Consider the following 25880-nt stretch of genomic DNA (forward strand, 5'->3'; position numbering starts at 1 on the left):
GGAAAAACCTCACTTTTTCTAAGGTGCCTTGTTTTGTGTTTACCCACAATCTGTGCTGGTACAGTAGCCCCTTCTGCTAGATCAATATATCAGATTTTGTGTGCAAGTTTGCATAAAGTAGGAGCAAAGTGTGCACGAAGAAACTCCCCAGAGCTTCAGTGCTCACGATGAACAGCACGTTGCCTTTGCTAAGCAGCTTCAGTACGTCTACATCCAAGAAAGAGCTTGAATGTGGCAGACATTATGTGTGTCCTTTGTCAGCCTCTTTCTCATAGAACACATTCTTTTGACAAGGAAAAGGCTATCAGGATCTGCTGTCTTGCTCTTGTTCAGTAGTTGTAGTGGTCTCTGGCTATAGAGCTGCTCAGTATTTTACTGGGAGAGGAAAAGGTCATAATCAAATGGCAGAATGCTGTGGGATTATGTCAGTGCCCTTAGCTACAGGAACTTGCTTACTGATTCAAAATGATTTTTTTTTATAAAGGTGATCTTTGTCCTGAATAATTCTTTAAGTGTGTCTTCTGAGTGATTTGTGAGAGACGCAGAGTATGTCCTTGGTACTCTGTGGTGTATTAAAAGATTAATGACTTTGAAACTCACCACCACTTTCAAGTTGCTCTGATTGAATGGCATAATTGTCCCTTTTTGCCCTGTAAAGGATGTGTTAATAATTTGATAGTTGTGTGGGCAGCACAAGATTTCTCTTTTTTCTCTACCCGTCTGCCCTTAAGATCCAACTTCAGTTTAATGGTCATTCAATAAATATTCTACCAGCTTTAACTCAAAACATTTAAAGCTCTATTTAACAAGGGTATTTGAAACTGACCCATTATTATTTATCTTTTCTATTTTCATATGCTGTCTCCCCACAACGTGGTAAAATTATGAAAATGAAGTCTAATTAATGTCAAATTATCCACATTTGGCTTTCTTTTTACACTGAGTAAAAAGAATCGTAGATGTTATCTTGTCCTTTGAATGCTACCAAACATAAATTTGTGCTGCACTTTTTTGTTACTGCACAGAACTTAATGCAGAATTTCCATCTTAGGCAAAAAGGATGAAGTCATTATTAACAGGATGGCTCAGAGAAAATTGCTAACTTGTGGGAAGAGTGCCTACTACTTCCTGATAAATTCCCTTAGTGAGAAATGCCTTTTGCAGGTGAGGTAGAATTCCAATATTTTTTTCATTAACCTCCTTTCTGAAGAGACTCAAGAATTGTCAGCTCTTGCTCCATTTCTTTTCTGATGCTGCTTCCTATAGGCAAGTTACTGTAATTCCACTGACAGTTTTAGTGGCTGGGAAGCTGGTGGCTGACAGAAAACATCAGGTTTTTATCTCATTCTGCAATCTACTGCACCAGCATATCAGACAGTGAACTCTTATGCACTAAAGGAAGCAGACAAATTCTTTCAGTTCTCAAAATTAGTTCATAACATTGAGTCGTGCCTCAATGTTTAAGAATTAGTAGATCAAGCCCAGGAAAAACAGGGCTGCTTAGTTCTTGGGAAAGCTTTGGTTTTCCATGCATGTATCAGAAGAAGGACCACATGCAGGATGTAGTGTGAGTTGTGCCTCCCACTGCTTGTTTCACCACTCCCATCCACCAGAAACCAGCCTCCTTGAGCCAAATGGGAAGAATAACTTTATCTTGTTATGACTGAGAAGAAACTGATGAGCCAAAAGGAGTTGGTTGGAAGGTAAAAGATTAATATTGTAGAACAGCCAGAATACCTGATGGTGCGTAATGGAAAAATTGGTATTAAGTTCTTACGCTTGTATTATAAAAAGGTTTATATTAATTTATGGTGGTTTTGTTATGCAGAGCTTTGAGAGATGTATCCTTTAGTGCTTCCCTCAACTCATCCTTAAAAGGGAGTCTTTAAGAAGAACCTTTTTCTCTGTTAATGTAGACATTTATTGTCTAAAATAACCCAGGAAGTCATTTAGTCAGTATTTATTGGGCAGAAAATTCAGTGCTGCTCTGAATAAAGAGTGGATTACTAAAGAAGTCATTCATGAGTGTATGTGTGTTTATGAAAGAGAGCTTTCTACCTTCAGTTTCTTCTTGCTGGTGAGCTTTTCTCCTGAGATTAGGAATTCTGGACACTGAGAATTGCTTTATAGTGAACTTGAACACAGATTTATATTTTGAATTTAGCTTCAGATATGGATATATTTCACACATTTCGGTGCATCCACTTCATTCATCACTTACTGATGTTAGCTAGATTGTGGGGATGGTCCCGAATGCTTCACTACCTCCAGAGCAATGTGTATTTCATGTCTTTCATAAATGCTAACTTTCTTTTGTAAGGTAATTTCAGTTGGGAGTCCTCAGTTAGGAGTTTTAGAAACATTAATGAGCTTGGCTATAGAATGCCCTTATGTAAATATAATTAACCTCATACTGCACGAGGGCAAGTCTTATGCACAGAGAGACTCTGTAATTGGAACGGGAAGAGAATCTATCCCGACTGAAACCTGTGGTTTAACTGCAGAGCCATCTTTTTCCTATGAAGTACAGAATTTAAATAATGATTTATCTCCAGCTCTCGCTGTGTAGTGTCAGAAAGCAGTGAAAGAGGAGGTTAATGGCTTCCTTGCATTTATGAGACAGAAGAAAAAAATGGAGCCCTGGGAGGGATATCTGTCTTGTTCCATGTGCACTTAAAAGGTTTTTATTGAGGCATGAAAGGTTGTGTTGTTTCATGCTTTGTCTTTTTGTTGCTTATCCAGGCAGTGATGTACTGCCAAAATTCTATAAAGGAATTTCTCAAAATATATCCTATTAACTGATCTTAAACCTCATGTATATGCTATGTGGATACTCACAGAAAAGAAAGAAAATTTAGGAATCAAGTCTTTTCCCCCTTAAGTACAGAAAAAGCATCTACTAAGAGAGATGGTGACAGTAAAGGGGCAGATTTCCATGAACTGTACTTACCAGGCATGTGTTTATGTGGAAAAAGGGAAAGATAAAAAGAAAGCAGTTTGTTAATGCTCAAAGAGTAATTTTCAATTATGTTTTTGAACTGGGATGGGGAAAAAAAATTCTTCAAGGGCTTTGGAACTGTCTGTTCTGTAAGTATTTTTCCTTAAATATATGATATATCCTGGGTGATTTACTCAAGTTTGTATGTGTATGAACTTCAGAAAACAAGGCCAGAAGAGAATGCTAATTTGGTACTGTGACTGGAGCACAGAGTAAATGAGATTGCAAAATTTCCTCCAAATATCACTCTTCAGTTTGGCTTAATAGCTTGAATGATCTCTACACTCTTAATCTGTGAGACAAAAGAAAGAAATGCAAAATAACTGACTTGAAGTCAGTAGTTTTTGGATATGTGAATATTCTGGCCTCCTTTCTACCTCCTGCTTTACGTATATGTATTGGATTCTGGGAACAAATTAGGATTTATTAGTCAAATATTGTGGGCACATAACTTGGTGTCTGGTGAGGTACTCAGCCTGCAGATTGACCCACACGTACAAATTTGTGCAGTAGAAACAATACTCTGGAAAGTACTGGATACATAAAAGCTTCACAGCCTGGCACAGAATTTGGGATGGCATCACCTTTCCCTTTGTTTCCACTGGCTGCATGACCAAAGGGATGTAATGAAAAGATAGCAACAGTCACTTGAACTCTTTCAGACAAAACCTGTTAGAGGTTATGGGCGTTGCAGTATCACAAGATACTTCTGTGAGCCTTTGTGTGTAACACAAAGTAGTGCTGCAGGCTTCTCAGATTAAGAATTAGAGCATGTCTGAAATTCAGGTTAATATTTCAGTTTTTGTTGCTTCTAGAGACATTTCACTGCTGAAAAAGTCCAACAATAGCAGAAAGTAAAAAGTGCTAAAAGTGGAGATCATTTGTAGGTTAGGAGATCCTGAGCTGTGGCTTGGCCAGCTCTTATTTTATATTGATTTTTCTGTGTCTTAGGTATGTTCCCATTTTGGTATCCCTATAATACAGTCTTGACTAAGAAGTGTCCTGGCTGAGGAGAACAGTAGATCAGTGGAGCACAAGGATTGGCATGATGTATATTTGGAATTTAGTTCTGAGCAAGTTCCTGCTAAGAAACAGATTATTTTTTTTTTTTTTTTTGCCTAGGAAGATTGCCAGCATAAGTAAGAAACCAGGCAGTGTTGCTGAACCCTTAGGATCAAGAGGGTCCTTAACAAGCCCAACATCCTGTTTTATGAGTATCCATCCAGGGCACTCCAGGAGGGCACTCAGGGATGCTGCTTTTTGTAGATGATATGTCAGTGTAAACAACAGCTCCCTGTTTTCTGCAGCAAAGCAAGTGGTGTGATAGAGCAGGAAGGAGAGCTGCTGCCTGTCCAGCAGGCACTGGTGGTCAGTACCATAGAGATGTTTCAGAACTTGCAGTTTGAGCAGCTGACCGTCCCTGTAGTACTTGGACTGTTGTGTAGGACATGTGATAAAACAACATTTATATAATTTATATTACTGAAACCCCTACAATTAGGGAACAACCCCATTCTGCATCTGCCCATAGTATATGCAACTACTAAAATAAGTATTATTTTTTTCACTTCTCTCTGTTCTATTTGTTGTACTCCACAAATACAGAATTTGTGAATATATTTGATTATTTCCACCTCCTTCTTAATTTTGTTTGTAGTTTACAATAAGAAAATGTCACCTAAATAACAGGCTTCATAAAATCTTCATCCCCATTTATTAAAAAGCATTAACATTCTATTTGCTGACTAATATACATTTCTCTCTGCATAGGTGAGGGGCAGTGGTTTATATCTTTCTGAAGGAATCTAATGTCTCTTTGTTAAGTGGCTATTTTGGAGTGCTTGTGTTTAAGAACTAGTTATCCACAAAACAGAAACCAAGCATCTAAACAATTTCTGGGAAGCTTGACAGTGATACTTTCAAGCAATGTGCCAAATCAGTTTGAAGCATTTTATTGCTCTGAAGTTCATGTTAGACCTGTGGATGTGGACAAGGATCATCAGAAAGTCTCTACAATTGCAGAAACCATGTCACCAATATGACATGGCTTTTCTGTTGTCCTAAACACCAAGACAAATACTTTCCTGTTTGCAGTTGTCTGAAATGCCTCTCTCAAGCCTCACCATCTCACAGCTTCAGGGGATCTGCTGGTGCCAGTAGAAATGTATTGCACTGGCTGTGGAAATTCATATTTGGAACTGCAAATCTTTATTTGGCAGAAGCTGGGGAAGTTATAATTGCAGCTGAGATAAGTTGACTCACCAACTTCTTAACTGTTTTCTATTTGCCATGGGAGTAGCAGCTCCCAGTGACATTGCCATCAATGGAAATTAATTAATGATGATCCATCCTGATTACATATATTTGCATTGGATGAACTAAGATGAGGCTAGGTTTATATGTGTACTCTTCTCTGAAGGGAGAGTGGTCTGTTTAGCAGCTCCCATGGAAGGTAAGGAATTTGGTTTCAGGATAATTGAAGGGGACAGAGCAGAATCTTGTGTTAGTTCATTGCCAAGATAAATAACTGAGTTATCAAGTATTATGTGATATATAAGGAAATATTGTTTAGTGAATTCAATTGTGCTGGGGCCCCAGGTGGACATACATAGGGTAGCAGGATTCTGAGGAACTGTCTGCCTGCACTGTGGAAATGTAAGGAGGTATTCTGGCAGGCAGCCTAAATTCCTGCATTCTACCAGTAGTATGAGGTGATTTAAGTGCAGGTTTTCAGCTGTAGCCTTCTGAGAGCACTGCTCATTCCATGTAGTAAATCCTGTAAATTGGGATGGCTCAGCATGGGACTAACATGATGGGGGCATTTTCAGCAATCTTCTGGTTCCTCATAACAATTGAGAGGCTAGCTTAACATTCCTGTTCTTGAAGTATTACAGTTCATTGGTCTAAAAGTATGTAAAATAAGAATAAACATTTAGATTATCTTAGCTATAGCAGAATGGATAGCAGTTTTCTGTGAGAGAAACAGAGATTGCATGATAACTGGCCTAAAAAATGTTGCCATATCATGTCTTCTTTCCCTCACAAATAAACATCAGTTCTTCAACTTTGCTTTTAATAACTGAAATGTTTAACAGGTAAAAGAAAGCAAGCCTAAGTGGAAAAATAACTGCAGGATGATTTCAAATACTTTTTTTGATGCGCCTCACAAAGATGTTTTGCTGGTTTTGTGGTGTTAAGTAGAAGTATGAAATTGGACAGGTGAGAGACTATCTCTTGGAAACTTTTTGCAGGGAGAAGGAAGCTATGCTGTGGATGATTGCTAGCAATAACCTCAGGGCTCTTTTAAAGCATATGTTGCAATTTTGTGACATGCATTGGAGAAGAAAAGCCATTTGTCATGGAAAGGAGGGAAGGAGGAAAGGGAATTTGTTAGGAATTGCCTGAAGTATGGGAGATGACATGACAGCATTGTAAATTCATGCAGAAGTCAAGAAACTGAATTCAAAGTATTGAGGAGTTGCTTCAGTAGAGCGTACCCAGCTTTCTCTGAAGTCAAAGAACTTACAATTGATTTGAGGAGAACTGGGTCAAGTCTGATGGAACTCTGATTCTTTTCAGACAATGAAAGGCTGAGATGAGACTTCTTAATAAGAAAAAAATGTTAGATGGGCCATCAGAAGAATGAAATCACGTGATGTTTAAAACCTTTTAAGAAAGGCAATGAAAGTGAACAGCAATGATCCCAATTTTGCAGAGAGGTGATAAATTGTCTAAGATCCCAAGGGACTCTCTCCTGTGCTGTTGAGTTTGCTAGAGAAAGGTCAACAAAAATGTTTAATACACTAGAGAGGTGTTATTTTACAAAGACAAAAAGTGTTGTCCTTTTAATTCCCCCCTCACCCTCTCTGAAGTAAAATATACATATTTTGCTCAAATCTAATCTGTCTTTCTTTTATCTTGAGGTAAGACCAAGCAAAGATTATGGTTTACTCTTTCTTTTCTGTATGGATGGAAAACAACGATGTATACATCACTGACATTTTTAGTGGTGGGATAAATTTATCCCATTTGTTCTAATGCAGACAAGGTTAGAGCTGAGCTTAAGTACTGTAGATGAGTATGAAAGCAGCAATAAGCTTGTTCACAGAGCAGCAAAGAGGGAGTGACTGAAGTGCCTCTCTCTTACTCCATCTGCAATCCGGAGGCATTGCTGGATTAGGAGGGGTCAGCCAGTGAACTTTAGCTGATGACACTTCTGCTTTTTTCCTGTCTTCAGATATCTCAGCTTATGACAGAGACTAGTCGAGAGGGGCTGACTGAAGCAGCACTGAACCACTACAATGCAGATAAACCCTCCCTGTACAGCTTCCCTGCTTCCCAGAGCACATATGTTGCCAGTGAAGTATCCACAGGCACCTCGGTGGCAGCATCATTTTTTGCCAGGTAAGAGAGATTTCTCAGATTTTCCTTTGCTGGACACATAATTTCTTTTATAGGAGACAACTTCATAGAGAAAAAGGATATCATGTCAAAACATGGGTGTAGATACAGATCTATCACAAACTTGCAGGAATTACCATGAAATTGTTGTTTAATCCACCTACCTACATTTATCTGTAAAATGGGATGACATTTCTACCCTCTAATGTAAAATATCTCTTCAATGCTTGATTTGGGTTAAAATGTGATTGCTCTCCTGGAATAGCACATATTTTGTGACATATTTAGAGGGGTGTATCCCTGAATGAGAAGGGCCCATCCAAGTAATTTTCTGACAGTCAATTAACTGTAGAGCTAACTGGAGTTGGCTAGTTCAGTTTGGTGGCAATCTTCAGACTTCTTTATTGAATTTTACTTCCATCTAGGGAAATTATCAAGGTTTCACTTTCAGACTGAAAAGTTAAAGTTTTTGATTTCAGCTTCAGTTCCTGGTGTTCCACTAAACTGACCTGAGAGTCTAAATTCAGCCTTGGAATGTGCTTTATGTTGAATATTCAGACATTGTTAAAAGACATCCAGGAGATAAAGTTTAATTTAAAAAATCTTATGGCCGTCTTGATTAATTTGTTTAATAGTAAAATGTTTTATGAAATGGGCATATCAGCTAATAAGTGAAATATCAATTATCACCAACAAAAATTTTTTTTTTTGTACAGAAATGTGCCCTTTACAGAACAGAATCTTTTTAGCCCAGTTGAACCCTTATGTAACAAAAGACATTGAAATAATTATTGTATTTTAATGCTTTTTATTAATTATAAGATTGACTTGGGAAGAGTTATGAAATAACAGGAGAATAAGCCATTATTATAGCACTTCTAATCCAATCCAGTGAGAGACCTTGATTTCAATGGAGTGAACTTTGAGCGAGCGCCTCAAGCACTTTCCGATCAGCTTCCTTCCCTTGAGAGAGCCAAACTCTTAGTGATTCCACATGCTTCTATTTTATTTTAAAGGTAAATGGAAAACTTATAAAGTTGTTGGACTCTGTAAATCTGGAAAAAAGATTTTCCTCTCCTATTTTTCCTCACCAACATGAGGGCTGCACGTGATTGATCAGTGTCATACAGCAAGTGAGAAGTGTAAAAGGATTAAGCGTAGCATTTTAGAAGATCCAGTTGTTTGGGGTTACTCTGCCATTTTTTCTTTGCAGATGAGATGCTGCAATAGCAAATGTGAATGATGACAGTGGTCTTGGTTTGCTGCCCTTTTCTGTTTAACTGCAGGCAATTTAAATTAAAATTGCTGAATGTACACACATGGTAATATCTAGCTGGAGTGCAGATTGGGATTAGCACATATTTTAGCATGAATTGATTTATGAAGATGACTTAACTCATTTGTTCTTCGTTGTTTCATTGTTTATGCTGAGAGAATTCATTTGCTCTTAATAGGCTCTGCTGAAATGTAGGAAACTAATTAAATTTACTCAAAATCCCTAGTGTAAATCATAGCATTTTAAGTAGAACTCTGTTTGCTTCTAGCTGATGTTGTGAATTCTTGGGTGTGCTTGGTCCAGCAGAGATCTCATGTTTAGACTGTTTATTTTTAAACTGTACTTAGCAAGACAAGAGTGCCTGGTTTAGTTTGGGGTATTGCACAATTGGATTAATATCACTTATGTAAGTCAGTTTTGTCCTGGATTTCAAATTACATCATCTGCTGGCAATTAAGCAGCAAATTCAAGTCAGTTGTTCAGTGCTTGACCTTTTAACAAGAAAATTGCCAAGTTGTTTTCTAAGGCTGAATCACTAATTTTTGTTTTGCATCTTGTGTGTAGATTTACATTTTTGTCAAGCTGTGGTAAGAAGTCTAGGGACATACTTAAATGCAGAGTAGAAGGCAGTGGTTGTCTAACTCATTAAGAGGGTGCACTGTTTGTCCTTTGTACCAGGCCTATGAATTCTAAGCTTTTGCTTTTTGTGGTTGTCAGTGGCACATGGAGTAGTGGCTACCAGCTATATATGCTTTTTTGAATGTGTGTCACATGCCATGTTTTCACAGTGAGTAAATAAGGAATTATTACGAAGATAGACAAATTTGCCAATGTGAAGCTGAAGTTCAGAGTTGAAGAGTAGAACCTGTTATTTTGAAATTTGAATAATGGCCCACAGCATTTCACTCTAACTTCCCCAACAAGCAAAACAAACCTCAGATATAAGTCATCCATCATCAGGAAAAAACCCAATTAACTAAAATACTACAGTATGGAGGAAATGTCAAAGCATGGAACTTTTGGTTGTAATTACTACAGAAATATCAGGCATGGAATACTGGGAGCTCATAATTTTTCTGTTCCCAGGCAATACTAGTTCAACAGTGACAGTCACTTGACTGGTCTATAGCTGGCATTGAGCCATGGAGAAGTATCCTAAGGCCACAGCGACTCTCAGTGTTTTTAAAAACCAGGAAATTATCAGATGTCTCAATAATTGACTGTTAGGTTTCGTGATCTATAGCTGACAGATTTCCAAAACAGCTAAAAGGGCTGCAACTTCTGTGAATTGTCATTTGTTGGGATATTGCTGCAAGGGAATTTATGACACATCAGGATTCCCATGGGACAGTATGTGAATGCTTTAAAGGAACAGACATTGAAAACTGTCCAAAGTGCTCAGCTGGTAGGCTTATGAATATTAGATGATACAGGTATGAATAATGAATTTCTAATGGTGATTCAGACACAGAAACTGAATTCAATCAATTGTGCTTTTAGTGACAAGCACTAAATTTGCCTTTTTGTTTAGGACTATCACTCATTTTTGTCTCAGATATGCTTCAATCATGCTAATTTAGCAATATTCTTGCTTCTTACCAGTACACATTCATGATGACAATAATTCATTTAGTGAATGTGAAATAATGTTAAGATTCTTTACTCATAATGAATCATTTACAGAGCATTTTAGAAATTTTTAGCATGACTTCTGCCTCCAGTTTGGGTCTTTGTCCTAAGAAGCACAGCATTTTTGGGCCATTGCAGCCTAAGGTGTGACAGCCTCTTGCCTTGTGTCTTCCCAGCATGATGTAGGAGTGTGCCACTCCAGCTAAGAGATTAGTAGACTTCTTGCTGGCACTGCCAAAGAACTGAGGGAAGGGCCTTTTGTCACTTGTTTCCCTGGTGCCTCTGTGAAGCTTTATCAGGCCAAGGGGCATAGTGATTTTATTCTTGCCTATGCTGATTTCTACATGGAGAAAACTTCTGGGACTCTGACTTCAGCTTTGGCCTGACTACTCTGCAAATAAACCTGCCCTTCTGAATAAAAACTCTCCCTTGTGACTGGGCTGTAGACTTTCAGTGGTCTCTCTGAGAGTGATAGCATGATGCAGGAAGTAGAAGTCAAAACTGAAGCAGAGCCTTTCTGTTGTCCGTGGCAATACATTAAAGTTTTTGGGATCTTGGTGCTGTTCCTTGTTTTCCCCATCACAGCAAACTTGCTTTATTGGAGATGAAGAACTTTTCATCAGAACAAAGGACAGACATAAAAGCCCATTTTACTTGAGATGTAAGAAAGGTAAAAAACCTTTTGAGGAGGAGATGTTTTTGAATGTTAGTCTTTAAAGTTGTTTCCTATTGCTGGTCAGGAAGTGTAACAGTGTATTTGGAACAAAAGCCTGCCTCAGTCTGAAATCAGATATAGTCATATTTGGATTAATTGAGCCTAATGGGAATATAGATAATCTTGAAAGTAGCCTGAAAAATCTGTTCTAGGGATCATTTTCCATGTATTTTTGCAACTAAACACTAAAGAGGGCCACACAGTGCTACCGTTGTAAACGTTGCAAGGCATGGTTTTCAAGTAGAATGTCCAATTTTTTTTTTAAAGCTCTTATATTAAGACAAAATAAGAATAGAAAAACTTAGTTGCATGTATGATGCATACCCAGCTACTCAGTGTGGGATAAGCTCAATTTACAGTTATCCTAATTCTTGTAAAAACTGCTGGTGACCCTTTCCCCACTCATTCCCCATCCCTTTGTGGTATGGCAGCAGGGGAGGAGGAGGTGAGGCAGTGCACTGTGGCCAAGGGGTACAGTGAATGTTGTGTTCAAAACACTGCTCAATGTGGCACACGTTTCCCTTCCATTCCAGAGAATCCTTTTTGAATATTTTAAAAAATTCTCTTATATGAACTACAAAGCTGATATGAAGACAGTATTTGTGGGGCCCTCTTGTTAAAGCTGCTGTGCTGTTTTGATTACTTAGCACTCCAGAAACCCTGGAATCTCATGCCTCCCTGTTTTTTGCATACATGTGGAAAGCTTCATTTAATCACACAGCTTTTGATGTTTGCTGTTTTTCCTTATAGTTAGTCTATACAATCTTTGTGTATATGTCTGTTTTAAAGCTCAAAGGACTCTGTAAGCACAAGGGCTTTCCCTTAAAGACTACTGTGTATTGTAGGCACACCATTTTAATGTCCTGTCTTGAGGTTTTTGGATGTCTGGGGCAGGTTTACAAAAATAAATCTTTCCTGGCATTGCAATGGAGAATTTGTCAGAACATGCACACGAAAAACAGGTAAGAAACAGAGGCAGCAGCTAGTAGAGAAGGAAATGGGTTGAAGAGGATATTCTTGTTCCACAGAGCCCAGCTTTGGCATGGGAAGGTCCATGGGAGAAGCACTGGATTTATGTGGGTAGTCTGGTTGTAACCAGTGTAGCTGAAGCGTGCCCCTGGCAGATGTGAGAGCCAGGTCAGGAATGTGCTGTTGGTACTCCTGTGACAGGAGCAGGTGCACATCAGGCTGTGCAGGCACATCCAGGGCACGGGAGCTGCAGAGGCCTCAGAGACCTCTCAGGAAAGAGCCTGTGAATATTGTCAGATAGTGAAAGCTGCCTGTCTGTGCCTTTCTAAAGAATGTTTTAGTCTGAACAGCAGGTGACTCAGATGATAGTGTTAGAGCCTGTGAATATTGTCAGATAGTGAAAGCTGCCTGGGTCCACCACTCTTCATGCTGAAGAGTGGTGGACCCAGTTGCTCTTCCAAGCCATCACTGGTTCCCTAGTTTGGGTACTGCTTGGGAAGTTCTTGATATGAAATAGTTGTCACCTCGACATCCTTAAGAGAAAATTATTTTCTGAGACTTGGGTGAAAACATGTTTTGGTTTTTTGCTGTCTGAGCTATGCAGAATCTATCAGGATTTTCTTTCATTAGCTGAACAAACTAACAGTTAAATTGTGGTCAGATTCTTGGACATTTTGAAGAACTGTATATGAATAACTCTAATCAGAATTTCTAACTCTTTACCCTCATCCATATCATAAACTGCATAAGAAATACATAAAAAGAATGTTAAGATAAAAGATCCACAGACTATCTTTCAGCAGGAATGCTGGCAGCAAGTTTGGAAACATCTGTAAATCATTTCACAAATATTTCTACCTTCAAAGCCTGTCTTGGGCTAGCTCGTGGGGGAAATTTTAATCACAATGATCTCAGTCTTCCTGAAAGACCATGAAACATTTAAAATTGGCACCTAGGTTTGAGTGCACAACTTCAGTGGCTGATTTTTCATACTTGCTCAACATTCCTCAGTAATGCAAGAGATCTATGTTCATAGTCACTGCTTTTCTGTGCTTCCTGTTGCTGTAAGAGTCCTAACTAACAGGCTGTTTCTGCTTCCTGTTATTGGTGTTATTTCATGTATATAAATTAAATAGTAGTAAAAAGGGAATTGTGACTCTCATGAAGCGAAAGACATCTGGCAGTTGAGGCGTAAGGAATATTATTTTTCTATGTTCAGTGTAAACAAAATGAAAATATCTTGGTGAGAAAGACTATGTGAGCTACATGCAAGAATAGTCAGTGTGTAGTAGTGGAGACAGTGATCTGATATGCAATGAAAAAATTAAGACTTCAGTGCCACATCTGGAAGAGGGAAACAAAGGTATTTCATTGATCTCTAATTTTGCATGGTAGTTCTATCTTGGGTTCCAAACAATCTTCAGTGACTTGTTTTTTTCCCTTCAAAGCTGACACATTTCCCATGACACTTTCGTTTGACTCAGTTAATGTCATTTGATTAAAAAAAATCCAAATGCTTAACAGCAAGATTCCAGAGTAGGTCCATTTCTAACAAGAATTGTGTAGGGTACATATCTGAAATAATGGTGTCTGAATCTTTGCATAGTGCATGCTGCCATTATTTAAACAAAAGTTTAGGAAAATGTATACACTCTTTAGACCTGGGTTGGAAATCTATTTGAGATATGTTTAAGTTGCCACTGGGCTGTGAACAAAAGTAATTTAAATCTTTATGCCAATTACATCCTCTATGTGTTGGTTGCAGATTGTTAGTTTGCATCCACATCTTAAAATACTGACAATAGACCTTGATTTTTAAAGAGGGTTTGGGGAGCGACCAATGGTGCTATAAAAAGAAATAAGCTAAAACTACCCTGGATTATCGTAGAATACTATACTTGCAGGGGCGTGCCATCTGCTTTGCCTCAAAGCATGTAACTGATGAAAAGGATGTAAATCATCCTCATGTTCCTGGAATCAAAATAATCCACCTAAGGTAAACAACTCTGTATGTTTAAAGTTAACAAATGTTTTCTTGTCTGAGCATATTTTAAAATATATCTATTTAGAAGAATCTAAAGGAAAATATTATTATCCAGGAACAAATTATTTACCATTGAACAGAGAAATTAAAATTCCAGCCCATGAAAGGTGTGTTACTTTGATATTATGTCTTTATTGAAATATGCTACACCTGCTTCTGTGTGCTGCACGACTTGAGTGTTTTCTGACTTGCACTTGCCCACATGTGGTTGGTTTTGTATTGATGGCAATGGTAATCACTAAATAATGTTGTTATTGAAGTATTCATCAAGATTTGCAGTTTCTTGTGTAACTAGCCTTTCACAGTTTGGAGAAAATTTACCCCTTTCCTCCCTTTTTCTTTGTAAAGTTTTGAGATATAATCTTTCTCTGTGATGCAATGAATATCTGGTTGTGTAAAGCAAAGGACACATTCAGTGGAATTTTTTCTGCTTAAGAGATTATCTTAAAATGGATGTCTTGTCTCCTAAGTATAATTCATTATATTATTTTTTCCTGGTATATATTGCCTAAAACCCAGAATCCCAGATTTTCTTCTGATTCCTGTAGGAATCAGTGGTCTTTAGTTATAACCTTTTGTTTCTGTAAACGTATTTTAGCACCATTTTAATTTTTACTTAGATACACAAATTTGACCTTGTCTCTGGAATTCTTTTGCCCTATTATTTTTATATAATCAGTTGTGTTCAGTTTTTAAATTAAAAATTGCATCTTTGAATACAATGCATTTATATATACTTTTCCCTCCTTTTTTTCTTACTGCTTATTTTCTCAACAGTTTTTAAATTAAAAATTGCATCTTTGAATACAATGCATTTTTGCATTGAATACAATGCGTATTATATATACTTTTCCCTCCTTTTTTTTCTTACTGCTTATTTTCTCAGGTACAAATCCATGAAAATGCACGATAACCAAAGACCCATTTACCTAATACGCAAACCCCTTCCATCTCTCTGAGAGCCTAGTCAACAGCTGATTATATTACAATGAAAAGGGCCAGTAGTGCAAACACTACTTAATCTACTTCATGCAATGTAAATGCTTTGTAGAAGCTCTAAGTGTTACGTAGCCTCCATCGAGGCAGAAGGAGGCAACCAAGACACTTCCGGTCTTCCGTAATTTACTATGGCCTTTGTTCCATGGTCTGAGATGTTCCCTTAGCTGAAGGTTTGCCTTGTCTATTTGTACCCCACTGATTGCTGCTGTTACAGATAAGAGGCTTTAGACCTGTAAGTCACTGTGCTGGCCCTTTCTTGCTGCAGCTCTCATGTCTGAGATGCCGTGTACCAATAAATGTTTTGCATGGAGGGAAGAGAATGGGATCATCTGGCACTGAGGCCCTGATTATTTTAGTAGTTTGTTAAAGAAGAAGGTAATTTTTCATGGATTTGTGTTCCTAATCCTTCTAGGTAATTTCAAGCATTGACTACAAAAGTACCCAGGTGTATGGAAGTTGAATTCCTGTTGCTCTCCATACATTATACTAAAACAGAAATAACTTCTTTCTTTTCCACTTCTTGTCACATCTTGTGATTTCCTGCTGATTTCAACAGATTGAAAAGGGGGAGGCTAATTAAGCATAGGTTTTGTCTTCTAATTTCTAACAGGGTTCTTGAGTGCCAGAATGCTTGCTACTTGAACATCCGCTCCCTGCATTGATTTAGAAAAACTTAAAAGGAACTAAGGCTATTTCCTTCTTCAACACCGCCTTTCCCTGAAACCTGACGTGTACATTGAGAAAAACTGCTAGCAGCCTATGCAATAATCCCTCAGCACCTGTTACCAAAGGCTCCTAGTGTTCAAGCTTCCTGTTTACTCTTAGGGCAGTGGAAATGAAAATGGTCAGCATTAATCTTTTGACTTTTAGTAGAGTTGTGACTGCCAACCATATTATAGGGAACCTCTTGTTGATTTACTGTTTAGCATTTTTCTTGCTTCCCTTAAACCTTGACATAAGAGTTCTGATTTACAGGGTCTCTATCTTGATTTGTGGGGTGAGAAAGATGATTTGATGTAGTTGCACTGTCTATACCAGAAAATTATATGCATCACCAGTTGTTTTTTTCTCTCTGTTTTTCAAAACATCAAAATAACCTTTGTTCAAAGAGATCATAAATCCATAGTAATGAGACTTTTTCCTAAACACCTGGAAGTTCAGAGTGGCAAACTCTTATTCTGATAATTTCTTTCCTGTTACAAGTACTCTTTTAGTGCTGCCCCAGCAGCCTTGAAATTCAGCTGTGCTTTACCTTGTCTGTAGCATTCTCCATCACATGCTCAGTCAGTGCTTTCTGAACCTTGAGAGCAATCTGTTCAACTGCTGAATGACTGGCTTTTCCTTCCAATTACTGAGGAATACAGGCCACTTTACTTTTCCTTGCTTGTGGAATAAAAACCCAACAAGAAAATGTGCTGAAATGCAGAAGTATCTGTTTATTGCCACAGGTAGACAGCTGCCAGTTGGGCTTGCATATATTCATCCCTGTGATGTGCTTATAAAATATAAGACCACAGTGCACCTGTATACATGGCTAGGTGGCTCATAGCAAACAGAGATTTAGAACCTCTTTGCTCAGCTGTAAATTGAACATGATTCATCTCAAAGCTGCAGTCCATTGGCATATTTTGGTCAAATTCTTGGTCTCTTTTGAGTTACTTAAGTTCAGGAATGCATGAATGCATTGCATGCAGGGCAGAGACAGCAGAGCTTTCTGCTGCACATCTTGATTTGACAATACTGGTTGTCTTTCAGGAGACAGACCTGTTAAAGGATAAAACAAGAAATGAATGTACATATTCATAAGTAATTACAGGAACATTGCAACTAACAGCCACAATTTTCCTGTGAACACATTTCTTGAAATTTTGTTTGGGATGTAGCTTTAGGGATATTTGTATGATGGGGGAGTTCTAGAGGCTTTTCCTTCAAGTGTATTTTCTGTTGTTTAATAAAGAATTTTTGATGATATCTTCAATCAAAGTGTTTACAGGGTCTGTCTCTTCAGCTGTCTATTTTCAGGAAATCAATAGAGACTTAATTTCTTTAATATCTCTGTTCTGCTGGTCAAAATTGGGCAGTGGATTCAAATCTCCTCTTAGGGTATAGTCAGAGATTCATGTAGGTAGTATATTAGTATATTTTTTTGAATAACCACGATAAAGAACTACTGCTGCTAGCTAGTGACGTGATCTTAGGTTTCATCTGCCCAACAGTCATGAGAGGAAGGAGCCAAGATAGTTACTCTGTTGTGAGAATTACATCAAGAATCTCTTTGAATCTAAGAAAGAATGCTAAGTAAGCCATGGAAAACCGGCTTGAAATCTAGGCAAAGACAGAAAATACAGCATCAGCAAAAATTATAGCTGGTTTTTTTTTTTCTGAATACCTCTTTGTATGTCCTTTCCTACAGCAGCATCAACCTTGTATTAACAACTACTTTCATGAGCTTTATTATGTTTTGGAAATACCTGTTTTGTTGTGCTAGGTGAGATACACTTGAGTTAAGTCCAACTACTAATTCCTAAAATCTGTGAGATAGCACTGTTCAGAGATTCCCAAGGGCCTCATGGCCTCTAGTTCAGATCACTTAATTAGCCTTAGGCTTTCTGTTTGAAACTTGCTTCTTCTGATTTATCCTGGTTCTCTCAATAGAGTTTGTGCTCCAAAACTAGCATTTCTATCAGCCTGTCATGAGTGAGATGCAAACCATCAGGAGAAGAAAAAAAACCCAAAAATTTCTTGATTCTATGAGTTATGAGTCTTGAGATTGTGTAGGGTTCTTTTTTGGTCTTTTTTTTTTTTTTTTAAATTTCTCTCTGTACGGATGAAGATCAGAAGTAGAATTGCATAATGAAAGCTGAAAAAAGTATTCCTATCATTCCACAAGTTAAAGAGAAACCTTTTATATTACAGAAGTCATGAAATGATGTTGAGGACTGATAGAAATAAGAATGCATCTATCTTTTCCATCAAGCAATGCAAGGAGATGGGACCAGAAGGAAGGAAAAAAAACTCTGAAGAGGAAAGAGGAGTTTTTCACTAAATAATGAAATTCTGAGAACACCAGGGAGACCATATGCCACTATTTAAAGCAATACTACCTTTATTACCTATTCAAGAGTTTAGTAGAACTGTCCAGGTCCCCATAAAGCATACTGGACATTACACTGATGCAGGGCAAAGAGGAAAATTCCTATGATGGGATACAACAAGAAAAAAAAATTGCCAATGGGTTGATTATGGAACACATATGTTGGTAATACTGGCTTGAAATGTTACTCCTGAGGTGATTGCATGTTCAGTTAATAAAGTACAACTGATACAATACCATCTGGATATATCTCACTGGGCTGTTTGGTTTAATACCCTGTGAATTCTTATTAATACAATACAGCAATATGAAACAAACTGGGAATGCATTAAATAGATGAAACTAGATGAAAGTCTGTATCATGTTAAATGAATCTCCTCCTGCTGGGATTCAGAAGAGATACAGAACTCCATAGAGCACTAAATGGCAAAACATTGTTAAACCTTTCAAGTGGTGTTGGGAAGATGGCTAGTAACAGTGGTCTGTGCCACTCACAGGTGTCAAATGTAACCTCATAAAACCAACAGTAAAGAATGTCTACCATGCTGATGGCAAAGGGACCAGTGGACTGAGAAGTGGCTGTTGGAAAAGATCTCTGTCATGATTTTAGCTGCATATGAGCTCACAGTGGGACACTCTGGCCAGGAGGGCTAATGCAACTCTCAAATATCTAAGAAGAACATATGAAAAGAGGCTGTGAAGAATTAGCTCTGCATCAGAAGTAGATACGGCCACAGATAAAATACGCTGTTTAATTCTGTTGTCCACAGTCAAGAAAGATGTTGAAAAAATGGAGAAGGCTCTGGGAAGAGGCCCTCAGATGATTAACAGTTTAGAAACCATGCTTTCAAACAGCTTGACTTTAGTTTATCAAACAGATTTACACAGAGATATGTTGACAGTGTGCAGGGAACCTCTGCAGGGAACAGAAACGTGATACTGAAGGACTTCAGTCTAGCAGACAAAAGCATGTCAGGATGTAATGGCAGGAAGCTGGATCTAGACAAATTCTGAATGGTAATGAAATGTGCGTGTTTAGGAAGTACATTCAGTAAAGGGCAATGACCTGCTGAAGTGAACAAGGTTTGCAAACAACAAATAGTTTTCTTTTAGAGTCTGTTTTTTAAATTAGAATTGATATTTGAAGAAAAAAAAGAAAAAGCTGGAGTAACCACACTTTGTGTGGGCTCTGAGAGTTTCATGTAGGGAAGATCCATTGCTTTGGCTATGTGGGAAGTTGCATTAGAGAGTCATAATTTTTGCACTTAACAACCTGGGGAGACATACTCGCTTGTGCGTGAAGGTGCAGCAACAAGGAAAAGTATTTCTTCTGCTCTTTCAGACAGCAACACTGTAAGAAATCATGAGAAAAAATTGCCATGAAGAAAGGAGTAAACGATTATTTTTCTTAATTTGTATAGGAATGATTTAAAAGTATTTTAATTTAAGGGGTTTTTTTTGTAGATGAACTTCAGAGGGTTTTGCTTGCTTGTTTCTGTTAAACTGCCATTATCTGTGATTTTCATTTCTGTGCTTTTATGCAACAAGATGTGGAAATCTTTGTTTTTTCATAGCTTCTCTGGGCACACATCTGCTGTAGTGGTGCATTGTTTTCCTGTTCCTTTGAAATTCTATCCTTTTCTTGTCAGTTACAGAAAGCACCTCAGTATATACATCATTAGGAAAAAAAAAAAGAAAGAGGCTTCCTAAAGTTATAAAGGTTTTGCTTCTTCCTTTGCCTCTTGGATTGAGTATGTCAGTCAAAAAAGGTGATGGTTGTTTCACTCCTGACACAAGTATATGTGTAAAAATCATGAGAGTGGGAAAAGAGTATCCTAACATTTTGACATATAAATGAAGAGTTGAGTTTAGCAGCAAAAGCTGAAATAAAAGCATATTGTATCTGAAGGCAAATGCTTTGGGGTGAATGTCTCTGCTTGAAAATTACTGAATTGAAAAAAAAGGCAAACAAAAAACCCCTACCAAAACAAATCCCAGCTGTTCCACTTGATGGCTCATAAAATCTGAATAAAGTCCTTCAAGAGGCTTTTTTATAGGAAGATAGTACTTTTTGTATGCATAGTTATTGTAGCATCTGGTTCCCATCTTTGGGAATTCAGAGACTCCACAGGCACCAACATGCTGTCTGCTGCAGAGAAGCTCTACAACACAGATAAATGCTGCAGACAAGTGTGCACTATGTAACGTGATGTAATTGTCTGCAAGCTGGAAAGATGTTGGGGAGGAGGCAAAACCTGAATCAGTAAATTTTGATTAACTTAAAATGTAGGAGCAGCCCTGGCATAAAATTTCCTTTGTTCACCTGTGAAGATTGGACTGATAAGCTGGCAACACCTGAGTCAATAAGATTAACCTGTCAAAGAAGGTAAGCTAGGCATACCTAAGGCAAGAAGGGCCAGAGAGTTTTCACAGAGGCTGTGTCCTTCACAGAGGATTCAAACAGGGGGGATCAGTAAACTAATTGTCCACAAATATGAGCAGGAAATACAAAGGGCCTTTTATGAATAATCTTACTGAATTTAGTGTAAATGTGAAAGGAAATCAGAATTTGTCTCAGGTATTTCTGGCTCATCACATTTGTCCTAAAGATGCCTTCTTTCTAAAAACAAGACCTGTGTGTAAGTAGTAATCACACTATTACATTATGTGAAATTGTAAGAGTAAATAATTAAAAAAATAAAGAGTTTGTTACACATTGTTTACATCTAGTATCAAAGAAAGCAAAATCTTCAGGTTGTCTTGAACATGGGCACAGACAGAGCACCGAGTTTTGTCATTTATATTGTGCTCAGCATGTTGTTGTCACTTAATGAGTAGTAGGAATGAGAAAATAGAGAGAACATGTAAAAATTTTACTTCTCTTATGGCTGGTGATGGACTCAACCTCAAGGAGAGTCAAACCCAATATGCCTCTGAGTACAACTTTGTGCTTGAATGAAGCTTACCTTCATGCCAGGACACAGCTTATACAAACACACACACACACACACACACACACACACACACACACGTGTATATATATGTATATATGGAAAAAGTGATAACATACGTGTGTTGTGCCTCAGGTAACCACGCTATATTGTATGAATGTACTGAAGCTGTATAGTGACCAAGAGATTTGTGCACTTCTTCAGGAAACTGAAGACCTGGGTTCTTGGGATCCCTGAACCTGAAAAGAGTGAAAAATGCAGCTCATGCAACCCAAAAGAATATCTTTAAATAATATGCAGGGGTGGAATAGGTGCTTTCTCTTGTATTAACAATAGTGTCAGGTGAGATGTGGAGGGAGGAGTGCCGGATCCACGAGACCACTGGCAGTGAGCGAGAAGGAATGAGCCCTTCCTTAGATGTGGAGAGCAGGGTTCAGCAGGGTGCTGTAGCTTCAGTTCTCTTCCTCCAGCAGCCACATCTAAAAGAAAAGAGAGGTGCTGGCTCTAATTGGTGACTTTGTGACTAAACCCAGAAAGAAATTTGCAGCTGTGACTCCCTTTTCCACACAAGTGCCTAGTTTATAGCTACAAAAGAGCTGTGGTCAAGGAAAAAGAAATGGTTTCAGAAATGTCCGTCTTCAGTGCTCCCTGTGGGTCAGTTTATACGTTTACAGCACAGGAAGCTGGGGTGGCATTAAGCCAAGTGCCTTAATCTTCTCTGTATAGAAATTAGGTACCTAACTGAGGTTTTAACTCTCCCATTAATAAAGTTGCTAAGAAATTGCCATGCATAAGGATGGCAACTTCACCTAGGCTGAAGTTGACACCTGGATATGAAGAGCAGGTACAGACTGAAAGTTTCAGGTTTAGCATGCGTTAAAAATGACAAGTGCCTTGTGTATGCAAAACAATGTATTCCTAAAAGAAAGAATTCAAGACTGCTGAAGAGGTCAGGTTTCCAAGAGCAGTGAGATGAGAATAATACAGAACCATTTTCAAACACTATTGAAGTGCTTATGAGCTTAAGTTACAATGACTACCACTGGAATCCAGATACCTACAGACATAAGTAACTTCTGAAATGGTACCTGTGAAGCAATCACAGCTTCTTCAATACTTTCAGGAGACAGCTCTTACAGATGTGTTCTGACTCAGATTTATCTCTGGTTTTGCCATAAAGCACTATTCTTGTACTTTGGAAATTATGTTTATATTTAATTCCAAACAAATCACTACACTTAAACCCCAAACACATTATACATTATGTTAGCTACAAGGGACAAAATCCTAAATGAAAACAGATTCTTTTGTTTTTCTTCATGCCAGCTCTTTGTTTAGCAGTATGGCAATTGCACATACATATTCCAGATGTTCATGGAAACAAAATTCCTCTTTAATTTACAGCAGAATCTGGTTTTATCTCTTGCTGGCTTTGTATTTGTCAAACAAACAAATTTTTAAAGCCTTTTGCGAAAATATCTATAGCTGTATTTTGCGTGTTTCTTAAAAGCTAAGGTTTCTATAATCACAGAAAAATTCTGATTGGAAGACATACCTGGAGGTCATCTTGTCTTCCCTGCTCAGAGCAGGTCCACTTACACAGCTTACTCAGGGCTGTGTTTCATGGAGCTTTCTATCTCTGGAAGGACTTTCTAAAATTCTGAGGCCAGGTTCCAGTGTCTGGCTCTGCTTGTGGTGGGAAAAAGTGCTTTTTATGTATAATTTGGTTTTCTCATGTTGCAATTTGTGTCTTTTGGCTCCCATTTTGTCCTTTTGCACATCCAAGAGGGATTCTTGCCCTATCATCTCTAAACCGTCTCCTCAGCTGTAGACAACACCAAAAGCTTCCCTTCACCTACTCAAGATTGAGTAAATCCTGTTGTTGCGACATCTCTTCGCACGCTCCAGCTCCTCACCATCCTGCATGTTCATCGTAGTAAACAGAGAGATCATTGTCTTGTTGCAGAGAATATCATGGAGGTGTGCCTTCAGCAAGGTACGGTTCTAGATATATCAACTGCTTATATGGGAGCTCTGGCTGCTTTGCAGTTTAGCTTGTGCTGGGACTGGACTTAAAAATCATGCTCCAAATCTGAGTTTTGAGATTCAGGTTTTAATCTCTGACCCTGGCTTTATTTTCCATTGCTTTTACCTGAGCAATACATGGTTAGGAGAGACTGAACTTAATAAATATTTGGTAAGAAGATGTGTGATTTCACATGTAGTAATTTCTATAGCTAGTGTTTTATTTGCTCTTTTAGTAGTGGATATGGGCAATACTGTGGAAACCCATGGCAGATCACTCATATTTGCTTTGCAAAGTCCTTGGCTGGAAGTCAAACAGCCCTGACAGCTGAGCCTCTGTTTCACATGCTCAGGAAGTATTAAATATTGATGTTTCTTGGAAAAATCCATCATTGCGGATTGAGCCGATTTGGGCACCACATGACTGTGTAGGCTGCAGAAGGATTTTTCCCTGGAGAGCTTTTCCAAGCAGGCTGCTGCCGTGGGCTACGGGGGATGAAGGTTCAGCTAATGCCAGGTCTTGTCAGGTGCTGCCAGGGGTGGGTGACAGGAGTGGGTGGCCAGGGCCAGTCCCACAGCACAGCAGGAGCACTGCGCTGCTCCCTGGCTCAGGCAGGGCTGTGGGCTCGGTCAGCGGGACCCACGGCAGGGCACGGCCGTGGGGAGCTGGAGCTGCCGAGGGTGTGAGGCTGGAAAGGGCTGCAAAACACCACTGCAGCATGTGCAAAGGCTGCTCCCACGTGAGCTGGTTCATGTGGGCCCTGGTGCTGGCGGAGCTGAAGTTTAGCAAAGTCTAGGATTAGGATTAGAAGGTGTAAGCCTAGAGCTGCATCTGTCATGGGGCTGCAAAGAGGCTGCAAAATCACAGAGCACTCTGCGCAAAGACTTCTCCCTCAGTGATTTGTAGAGAAATTTGTCTGAGGATCATGTTAATACAGGGAAGGAGAGGAATTTCTGCATTGCCTGCAAAACTCACCGTACTGTAAGAATCTACCAAGTTCTCCAAGCAATCTTTAGTTCTTAGCTGCTGGGAAACACACCGGTACATAGACCTGTCTGAACTGTAATTTTTTTGCTGGACTGCTCAGTTTGTTCAGCACCCTTTATTTTTCTACTCCCCCTGTGGAAGGTCATCAGAGATGAATAAAGGAGTGACACTCTTCTCCCTGGGCCTTATCATATTGATGACTAACTAGCACTGCTTTGTTTTTCTTACTGCTTCAGCTACTAGTGAAAGGAGAAATAGAGAAGAGAAATTCAGCCCAGGCACAATTAATTTTGCATACAAACCACCAAAAAACAGCAGAAGTGCTAATTATATTTTTTGAGTTGAGTGCTAACTGTTTATGGGTCTGTTTGTAAACAGAGAATTCCCTTAACACCCATGTGTTTGAAGACACAAAGGTGGTACTGGAATGTACAAATACATATTTGTCTATAAATTGTCTTCAGATTTTTTCTCCTTAGTATGGGTATCAGAACAGGAGTTTAACGTGCCTGGTCAGTCTCTCTTTACTGGTTGGATTGGCTGGATTTTACTCAACATCTGCCATGGTAAGCACAGGAAAGAAAGCAAGTTCAAAGTGATACAGTGCTCACAGAATGTCCCTGTACACTCTCAGTTCTCTTCCTCACTTTCTTTAGGACAAATTGTGTTTGTGCTCACCCTTGCCTTGATGCAGGACATTTGCATCTCCCTCGTATGCTGTGAGGCTTTACACTCTTGTTTCCCATCTTCTCCCCACCCACTTCTGCAAGGAGCTCTCTGCTCTGCCAAGTGGGTCTGAGTTGCTGTGTCAGGACTGGACAGGGAGCTTAAAGGTAGATGGGGTTTGGTTTTGACCTGCAGCTCCTACAACTGAGTTCTCTGTGTTTTTCAAACTCCTCTACTATTTTGAAAGCACACTTGCTCACTGTGAATCCAGTTATGCACTTGGAAAAACAGCAGCATATCAAAATTAATAAAGATTAATTAATAAAGAATTAAAAGAAGGCAATGTAATTAATGCCAATCAGCATGAACCTGTGGAAAATAGCACTTGTCAAAATGACTTGTAATCTCATCAAAAAGAAATATCAAGTAGAGTTGATTAAATATAATTGCATTGATGAGAAATTGGTAGTTGATGACTTAAGTCTACTGGGTGTGTAAAGACAGGCAAAGGCTGGGAAATAAAGAAGGGCTGAGAGTTGAAATAAGGTCTTTACTCTGAAGACAGTTAACCATTACAGATTGAAGACTGGTAAAAAACTAATTAATGGTAATTTCTATGAATGTGTAATGCAGATCTGTGGCCTGTTATATAAGAGAGCAACTGTGGTGACCATTGCACAAAAAAAAAGAAAAAAAATTACATAGCTACATACTCGGTTGCTGCCACTTTTTATTTACATGATATAGTACCTTCTACCACTAATGCACCATTTAAGTCTGTGGAAACACATTGGTCAGAGTGTGACATGGTGTTCAAGCTTCATCTCTTTGAGAACAGGCACAAGAGGTGTTTTTCCTTTGTTTAAACTTGAGTGAAATTGAGCTGGGAGAATCGTGGAGGTCCCTTTAGGACACAATTCCTTCCTTTCTATGCCCTTATTCTAAGAATAAGGGCATAAGGTTCTATGGTTCATAAGGGCATTCTAGGGTTCAAATTTTAGGGTTTGTAATTTCCTTCTGACTAGTTTCCTACATCATGTTATAGTATCCCTTAATTATCTCAGTTGCACCAAGGGAAAAAGTAGCTGTTGAAATAATCTTTCTTCCACTGTCTTATCCAGTCCT

The 25880-nt window shown here is 38.6% G+C and overlaps 1 protein-coding gene across 1 annotated transcript in view; it reads left to right on the top strand.

Moving 5' to 3' along the window:
- Nucleotides 1-25880, top strand: part of KIF26B (kinesin family member 26B) — a 270861-nt gene that overhangs the window by 103801 nt on the left and 141180 nt on the right. Inside the window, exon 4 of the mRNA XM_041477047.1 lies at nt 7236-7402. Coding sequence (XP_041332981.1) covers nt 7236-7402 — 167 coding nt within the window. The remainder of the gene's footprint in view (nt 1-7235; nt 7403-25880) is intronic.

This window comes from Pyrgilauda ruficollis, unplaced genomic scaffold, assembly GCF_017590135.1.
Source record: "Pyrgilauda ruficollis isolate IOZ18807 unplaced genomic scaffold, ASM1759013v1 scaffold4, whole genome shotgun sequence".
NCBI lineage: Eukaryota > Metazoa > Chordata > Aves > Passeriformes > Passeridae > Pyrgilauda > Pyrgilauda ruficollis.